This window comes from Haliotis rubra, unplaced genomic scaffold (assembly GCF_003918875.1).
Source record: "Haliotis rubra isolate DU_JTF1 unplaced genomic scaffold, ASM391887v1 Scf264, whole genome shotgun sequence".
Lineage (NCBI taxonomy): Eukaryota > Metazoa > Mollusca > Gastropoda > Lepetellida > Haliotidae > Haliotis > Haliotis rubra.
In genome coordinates this window covers 114,721-124,430 of record NW_025766714.1, presented here as the reverse complement: position 1 = coordinate 124,430, position 9,710 = coordinate 114,721, and the positions used below count along the sequence as shown (strand labels likewise).

Genomic DNA, 9,710 nt, shown 5'->3' with positions numbered 1-9,710 from the left:
TCATTGTCAAGGCCTGAATATGCCTAAAAGGTGATTTTCATTTAACTGTATATACAGATCTAATCGATTTCAGATTAAGAAAGGATATAACACAGTCGTTATTCGGTCAGTGATGAGACTCTTGCTTATGCTAAATACAGTTGATAAAACCATTTATGGTTATAAATATGAAACAGACAAAGAAACATATAGGTAAAACGTTGATGTATTTACACTAGGAATACGTGTTCTAATTATTCATTGATCATGACATTGTTTCGACTTCACACATTATCTTCGTTCCCTTTGTCTCATGAATATAGACGGTACTGGATCTGCAATGAAAGGGTTGAGGAAAGTGTTGCCGCTATAGTTTCAGTGACCAGGAACTGATCAATTGGCTCTAGATGGTTTGACTAAGAAATTAATGTGATTAACTACTTAGAACATACTTGAATTGATCAATGATTAAACATGTTCACAATGAGCTACAGAAAGCGGAATGACAATGTCAACATCAGTAATCAAATTAGAAAGTGAGTAATGATTTTTTAAAAGGTTTCATCCATAGGACTGTGGAGAAAAGGAAGGAGAACCGGACTGTAGCCATTAGAACACCCTGTGCCACCAAGGGACACTCGTAGTAGTAGGGGTCCTTAACAATAGGATCAAGGATACATTCTAAACCCGACCAGTCTGGAGCCAGTGTGACCAGTTGAACAAACAAAAGATACTACAAACAACAAACAACGACAATTTCTTTGGATAGTTTTCTATTCCATACTGAAATTTGAACAAGAAACCTTGACAAGAAAACGACGAGTGCTCCATTAAGTGTGAACAAGTGTTTGCCACTAATGTGGCAATGTCCCCCGCCGCTAAAGAAGAATGACATATTTAAAACATATTTACTTTTTATTTTTTGGTCATATACAAGAAATCACTGCGTAATCCCCTAATGTAGGTTGTAACCAAATTTGAAGAGTTTGGGTACAACAGTTCATGAGATATCGCGTTAACAAGAATCGGGACCTACGTACGTACGGACGCTGCTGAATACGTAGTCCCGCGTTCCGCGTTGCGGCGGAGGACAATAATCCCTTCCAATGCGCACAAACTCGGTAAAATGTGTGCCTGTAAACCACCGTCAAACGTGATGACATCATGTATGTGACCACCGTTCGCACACATCACAAGCACATGCATATGAGTCTTGTGACCTTGGTCAAATAACTTTTGACACAATGTCGTATGAGACTCTCATAAATCCTAGTCAAAAGAACATGTTCAAATTATTTTGATTTCGCCAACCCAAGCAGAAATTCTGATTCATATGCATAAAGAAACAGATCCGCAATGAGGGGAAATGTTTTATCCCCATATTTCACAAAGACGTTTTCAATGAGAAAATCCAGCATTTCAGATATTGCTTTTCTCGGTAAACTTCAAATGACATATGCTTTCATTTTTCACAAATTGTCCTGGACCCCTGGCGATAGATATGTATGTATATCTGTGTTCACCACGTTTGTTTACAAATGCCGCATGGATCAAGGAATACAGTTTTTCCTTAAGTTTGTCATGTCGGATGGTGGTATACAATGTTGAAAAAAGCAAATGTTTTGACAGAACGGAAATCTGTCCGTTTTTGGAAATTGTAAAAATGTAAGTTAATCCATTTTTGAGGTTTTGTGAATCCACATGGTATTAATTCCGCTTGTATCAAAAACTTTCTGTGAATATCGAAAAAATCCTTCCTTGATAGTATAACAGATTATGTTTACTATTTGAGACATGGATTTGGTAGTAAATTTGCTGGAACCAGCAATATATCTCTCCTTGTGTGGATTTGTATGTAGTTTTGGAATCCAGTTCAAATGAGGAACATGTCTTCATGTCGAAGAGTCAAGCCAAACGTTGATGGCACCTTCATTCGTACACATTACCCCAGACAGCACTGACGAAGTCATTATTATAAACTACAGTATAGAGTTTTTATAACTTGCTATCACCATGTCTAGTTAACAGTAAGTATGTACGTAAACACCTTGTTGAACTAATAAAAACATAAACACTGAACATTTTAACAAGGTTACAACTTCAAAAAGATGATGCTCATGTGATAGTCATGAGTTTCAAAGCGGATTCATCCTCTACAGAGTGACATGATATCTTTCTTTGCGAAGTTTTGAAATTCTCTTCAGTAGGTCAAACCACTTCTCGAATTCCAGTAGTTGCTGTCAGTGGTCCAGGATTTCAAAGGTCTTTCTGACAGATGTAGTACTTTGTTTCTGCCCGCTTCCCGTCTCGCCACGAAAATGCATTGTTAAGTTTGCTGGCAAGGAGGTAATCTTTCGTACTTGAAACATTTGTTGGGTTGCCTATAGCCCAGGCAAAGTAGGTCATAGGTCGGCCATCGTGGAATACCCATTGTCCTTCATTTGCCGCATCTGAACCATCTAAGAAGTAGCTACTGGCCATAGCTGCTGAAAGGTTAAAACAATTAAATATTTATAATTCTTTACTTTCGAAAAACGAGGCAGTACTGCAAGGTTAAAACAAATCACTTTCATAATTTCTTTACTTTCGAAAAAGGAGAAACTACTTACTTTTGACAAATGGCCATTAGAGTGTAGCTGGTAGAAACAAAGATAATATCAGCTATGAATCTGTAACTTGGGTGAGGCGCAAAAATACATTCATTTACTCGTTTGCATTACCACCTAATTTCACCTCACTGCGAGAAAACAGTTAGTCCGGGGAAAGGAAGGCAAGGAAGAGGTAGATCCCCTAACATACTTATTACACTGACTTTTCATAAGGGCTTGACGAGCGAACGCTTCAACCACCAGGCTACCCCACCCCTGGTTACTGAGAGGTTACCCGGTTGATATATGTAATCGTATCCAAATTGCAAAGATCTATGCGCGTGATGTCAGTCACTGGATTGTCTACACCAGATCGCCGTCGCATAGCTGGAATATTGCTGAGTGCGGCGTGAAACAAACAACTCACTGACAAATCATTGATATGAGAGATAACCATTGAAATTGAACTTGCGTTGTTTCGCTGGGGCCAACATGTGGACAGTAGCAATTCAGATGAATGTTTCGCTTGTATATTGTACTTTGTAGTTCACAAAGAATGGTCTATGGGGCAGTTCCGCACGTCTCAGTTACTTTCTATGAATATGCAGAAGGTCCTGATTGTATCAAGGATTACAGTTAAATTTTGAGGCTGTGATTAAGTGGAACATTCCATTACACGGAATATTTTAATGTCAAAACAGTACAGAACATTCTTAGTAAAATTCATGTTCATTTAATTTTGTGCCATATGAAATACATGGATCTCATTCATAAATTTTGATGTACAAAGGTATGTATAGATATGGAAATTAATCAAGCATTACGTAATTCATAGACCTATTATGCATGAATTAAGAAAGCAGAGCATTTTCTGAATGATTTATTAACATTTTGCATCTTGATGTACAGTATGTTTTTTGTGTGGAGGTGTACGTGCAACGGCGCACAATGCACGTGAAATGTCATACCCCCAAAATTGTTTAAATCAAGTTTTTACTGATAACATGTCACACTCTCTATTTTCAATTTGGAGTGAATATTCAGAACCATAATTATCATGACACGTAGTGAATTGCCAGATGCTGCAAGGTGGCATATTATTATTATTATGGGAAATGCAGGAATGTCCCTCAGACAAATCCTGACATCATTTCAAGACTTTTGAACAAACACAGGGCTACCGGTTTTAAATCTTCCAAGACCTTGCAGACTCAGGAAAACAACAATTAGAGAGTACAGAGCATTGCTGATCAGTCTGAGGAATTACAGGTGATGCGTCATTAATTTCCACATACATAGTTATGATTATTGACTGAGATTGTTTGTTGCCCTGTCCTCGATGGGGATTGAAGTCTTATAAAGTTATTGCCCCCCTGAGAGAGTACGTAATACCATGTCATTCAAGGTATTTCTTGTGAAGCCCATTTTCTTGTGTCCCCTGCGGTGATGTTGCTGGAATATTGCTAAAAGCGGCGTAAACCCATACTCACTCACTTCAAGGTATTTCTATGTCTGGCACTATTGTTATGAGAGAGTGTTTTTTTGTAATTTGTATACTCAGCAGCAAAAACAACGTCAGTACGAATTCAAAATTAGATAGGCACTGTAATCAAATCATTACAGAAATGGACATAATAAGCGGATCTTGTATTTTTGTGTACAATATCTTGATACATCAATGAATAACTCAGCACAATTTCAACACATTACGTGAACGTTTGCAGTCCATTCAGACTCTTAACTTCAGCATCTAGTGTGACCACCACAGGCGGCAATAACTGCAGCACAGCGTGGAGTGCACCACTCGATTAATGAAGGCCATTGGCACCTGGAACCACACTCTGAGAAAGGCCTGGCGCATTAAATCAGCTGTGTTCGGCCATGGTATGACATTAATCAGTCTCGTCTGAACTTCATCCCAAAGATGTTCAATTGGTTTTAAATCAGGACTAAGGGCTGGCCACTGCATAATGTTGACACCGTTCTGCTGTAGGAAGTCCCGTGTAACTCTGGCAGTATGGGCCCGGGCGTTATCATGCTGGAAAATGTTGTTCAGGTGACGCGCGAAATGTGGTATGACGTGGGGTCTGAGAGCCTGGTTGATGTAGCGCACCGCTGTGATGCCGCCTCCTCTTCCTGGACCAAGGTTCTGAAACCCCACAGGACCCACTCTCTGGTTTAGGCCTATTCCACCCCATACCATGGTGCTTGCACCTCCCCATCAGTCTCTTTCCATAACACATTGGTCTGAGTAACGCTGGCCACGTCGTCGCCATATTCTTGTCCTGCCATCTGCAGTTGATACGCAGTACCGACTCTCATCTGTGAACAGAACAGTTCTCCATTGCCTGTATCGCCAGTTTTGGTGTTGGAGGGCAAACTGTAGACGTTCACGCCGATGACGAGGGGTGAGGATAGGTCCACGGTAAGGTCTACGGCAATGGACGTTCCCGCTGTTAAGACGTCGGCGTACTGTATCAGTACTGATTGGTCTTCCGTGTGTTCCCACTGTCTGGCGTGCTGTTTCGGATGCCTGCATGAAGGGATTCTGTACATGCTGTCGCACAACATGGCGGTCTTGTCTTGTGGTCACCCTTGGTCTGCCAGTACGGGGGCGATCATTTGTGGTGTTGGTGGCCCGGAAACGTTGCTGCAGCCTTTAGATGGTCCGAACGTTGAGCTGGAAGTGATTGGCAACGGCTTGTGCAGAGTGGCCAGCTTCAAGTCTTCCTAGCGCCTGGTTCCTCTGAGCCGTCGTGAGTCGCGGCATCCTGCTGACGTTATAATGTGAATGTTTCAGCCAGGTTTAGGGGTGCATTTTAAAGGGCTGGTCCTTGTGAACAGCACGTGCAGCATGAGCTGCATGAAAAACATGGAGAACACCGTACCATCTCCGAGGTCAGGTTGCGTTTTTGAGACCATTTCCTGGGTTCAATTCTGAGTTTGGGGAGGAATGTCTTTGCTCAGGTAAAATTGGAGATGTCGTCAAAAATATACAATCAAAACATTAAATGAGTTTACAGTTATCCGTTTCTGTTAAGGAAAATTCTAAACTGACGTTTCTTTTGCTGCTTAGTATATTATCATTGATTAGGTGATAGTTATTATGGGTCACAATGTTTAAAGTTTTGAGTGTGGGTTGTGGCTCGCATCTCGCATCATATATGTTCAATGGCAATAGTATTTGTAGCGGTACGCCTTATGAGATAGCGCTTCAGAGTTGCCTCCTTGGCAACTTGTTGACTCGTCATGCTGTGTGTTCCACATGATTCCGTACCGTTCTGAGACGATAATGATGGAGCCTAGCTTTGCTAGAATGTTCGAGAACTGTGTAAGAGCTATATATAGGCTGGTTGTTGTGTTGTGCGACACGGGGCTTATTACATGACTGGATGTATACACATCTCTCTGCCATCATCAAGTTGTTCAACGTGCTTGTCTACTCAACTGCTGTCATTCAATCAGAATATTTGTTCTCACTGTGAATGTCAAGATTCTGGTGAGTTAATGTTTTATATTTGTGACCCGATAGTTTAGATTTGTGACTCAAATGCTTGCTCATTGTTTGTTCAATAAAATATTGAATATTTTAGACTTGTCTGTGTTCTATTTTGCTGGTTCAAAGGGGAATCTTATACCTTTTGTCACGGCAAATTTATTAACCGTAGCACTATTTTGATAGTGGAATACACGTTGTTTAAATGTCTGGCTACATTTGGCAATACTAATACCATGAAGGGATGCTGTAAAACGAGCTGGGGTCCATGCATTTAGCAAAGGCACTGTTAGTCCCAATAACACCTGGTATTGTGATCTACCTTCAGTTGCTGGCAATCTATATGCCATCCAATATATCAAATCGTTTTCCTTAGTGATATCGTTTTATGATAACATGCTAGTTTTAAGTCAGAATCTGTGATACTTGTTTACTATCCGCTAACAGCAGGTTTTTGCATTCGAAATGTATTTCTGTTTAAGACCCGTGAAGGTCCGGGTTAGAATACTGATCTTCAGTAACCCATGCTTGTCGTAAGGGGCAACTAACGGGATCGGGTGGTCAGGCTAGCTGACTTGGTTGACACTTGTCATCGGTTCCCAATTGCGTAGATCGATGCTCATGCTGTTGATCACTGGATTGTCTGATCCAGACTCGATTATTTACAGACCGCCTCCATATAGCTGGTATATTGCTGAGTGCGGCGTAATACTAAACTCACTCACTCACTATTTCTGTTTAATGTAAAGACGCGGTATTGCTGAAATATTGCCGATGTGACGTTAACTCACTCACTCATTGGATGGTACATTGCTGGACTTAAATAGTGCACATAACAATCAGGTGTGATGATGTTGCAACGTTAATATATTTCTGTAGACAGGTAGATAGTGTTCTTCTAGTGAGATTGTTTTTCAAATATTACAGTGACTCCCAGTACAACTAGTGTAACAGCATGTGGGCGGTGGGGTAGCCTTGTTTTTAAAGCGTTCGTTCGTGATAATGCGGGTACAATTTCCCATATGGTCAAATGGTATTCCCTGCCGTGATATTGTTGGAATATTGCTTAAAGCGGCATAAATCACGAATCCGTCACTCACTCACTAACATTATGCATATGTTATTGATTCTGATTAATGGGCCGATACAAAAGCACATGCACAAACCTGATGACGATGTGATCTGCTTGACCATGTGGTCCTGCTTGTCTTCACTGTCAATAACAACAAAGTGTTCCCCTCTTGACGTACAGTCAGCAAGACCGTCGTCGTAGGTGATCTTGTCATGATGAAGCTGGTAGCAGAGGTTCAGGAGGCGATTGTGGACGTAGCCATGTGCACAAGAACCTAGATGAACAAACACAATCAACATCTGATGAGTAAAATACATCACAATTGATTGAAATCAGAGAGTTTTGACCCAGACAGTTTTGAACAGTAGTTCAGTTACTCCAGAGCCTGATCTTTATATTCATTTACATCAACCTGTTTACTGTTTTTCTACCACTTCTCATGATGCTACTGATGTGTACTATTTCAAACTTTACATTAGAACACATCTTGACCAGGACAAAAACGCTTCCGAATAAAAAATGCGCCAAAACCAAAATTATTCTTATTGTATATTCACAAGAAATATCCAATATTAAAATCTGAATATATAATAGGCATGTGTCTGTCAACCATTGTCAAATAGTGATGGTACTAGATAGGCGTTAAAAATGAGCTTCCAAGTAGGTGAGTGAGTGAGTGTGTGAGTTTAGTTTTACGCCGCACTCAGAAATATTCCAGCTATATGGCGGCGGTCTGTAAATAATCGAGTCTGGATCAGACAATCCAGTAATCAACAGCATGAGCATCGATCTGTGCAATTGGGAACCGATGGCATGTGTCAACCAAGTCAGCGAGCCTGACCACCCGATCCCGTTAGTCGCCTCTTACGACAAGCATGGGTTACTGAAGATCAATATTCTAACCCGGACCTTCACGGGTATCCAAGAAGGTGACCTTCGAAGAAGTGAATGTCCAAGGTGTGTTTGTGCCCATGCATGTGAGTCCTCGTTTGTTATGTAATTGAATTCGAGCAGACGGAATGGATATTAATTTTGGTCGTGGGTGATTTGGATTTGGTTTTGTGTAAATCAGTTTGGTATTGTTACTTGAGATACCAATTGGGATTAATTTGTCTCCTCCTTACTGTGACAGTCATGACAAGTTTTTCATGCTTCGATGGCAGTCCTGACATAAAATGGTTGCACTATGATGACCGTGATGAACCAAAGGGTAGTTGTCTATGTCTGGCTCCTGGATATATCTCCGTGTTAAAGTGTATGAGTGAGTGAACAAGGTTTTACACCGATCTTAGCAATGTTTCAGCAGTATCACAACGGTGGCCACCGGAAAGGAGCTTCAGACACTGTGACCATGTCGGGAATCGAACCATGTGTCCCCCGCCCAGATATTGCTGGATTATTACTACCAGCGGCGTAAACCCATACTCAATCAGTCATGAATATTATCAAGTCTCACCTGTTGTTAAGCTGTAGTACACGGTCCCGTTCTCTTGCTCTCCGTCCTCAGGCGACATGAACAACACGTCATGGAACTGACACCGTCGGTGTTGCCGTCTATAAAAGACAGACACGCAAGCTTCGTTCTGGAGACACAGAAGTACACACTCTGTATGACTCGGAATGTTTGAAATTTCAAACTTGAAAGGTTTTGACACAAGAATATGGTCAAAATCTTTCCATTTAACTCCAAATCCTGTATTAATCAAAGCGGGGGTGTGGTTCACCAGACAAAGGAAAAGTAGCTTTCGAATCATAGCGTCCTTCTGAACTAGACGCCAGTCAACGTGTGGAAATTGGTAGAGGCGTTGACTTATGTGCGATCGGTGACCGCCAATCAATGCGTGAATGCATCTATTGTTGATATGTTACCATGGATTTAGTCAATGAAATGAGTGGGTTTAGTGTCTTGATTTCTAGATATACTCAAGGAAACATGTAATGAGAGCGTATGAATGTTATTGAACGTGGCAGACAGTAACATATGATTTCAAGGCATTGCAAGCCTGATAACTAGTAAGCAAGCAAGTAAAATTGCAAACACAGATTGTTGCTGATATTGGTGGATAATTTGAAGGATCCACATCACTCTACGAGGAAGGAAATTTCCACGACGTCCACATGTCATAAATTATTTAAAAGAACCTCCAAACATGACTTTGTTGAGTGTTTCAGGTGTTGATAGTGTATGTTTTCAGCCCATGCAGCGGTATCGTGAGCTTGTTCAAGAACAGCATGGAGCTCATGAATAGAAGATATTTCATTGTTATCTTCCTCATTATATCCATTGAAATGAATAGTTTTCCTTCTTGCTGATTTTGATTCTTTTGAAATTCAGGTGCATAATTAGATGAGGAAGATCATAGGCGGATCCAGACTGGGTGCAGGGGTACGCACCTCCTGCCCCCCCCACCCCCACGCCTTTGTCCTGAAAGTGTATTAAATGACTATTGAAACTCTCGTGAAAATGACGTGTGCACCCCCTCTTTCTCAAAGAGCTGTATCCGCCCCTGAATATGGTTTGGCCAAAGTTTCACCAAGTTTATTTGCTGTATCAGGTTTATTGGTTAATCAGACT

General features: G+C 41.0%; 1 protein-coding gene across 1 annotated transcript; it reads right to left on the bottom strand.

The window, feature by feature from the left end:
* Nucleotides 1–2,235: 2,235 nt before the first annotated feature.
* Nucleotides 2,236–8,649, bottom strand: LOC124280273 (C-type lectin domain family 4 member E-like). Its single transcript, XM_046716170.1, has 3 exons — nt 8,592–8,649; nt 7,230–7,409; nt 2,236–2,465 (listed from the first exon to the last, which is right to left on the bottom strand). Exons 1-3 carry the CDS (start codon nt 8,647–8,649, stop codon nt 2,236–2,238), a joined length of 468 nt encoding a protein of 155 aa, XP_046572126.1.
* Nucleotides 8,650–9,710: the final 1,061 nt, after the last annotated feature.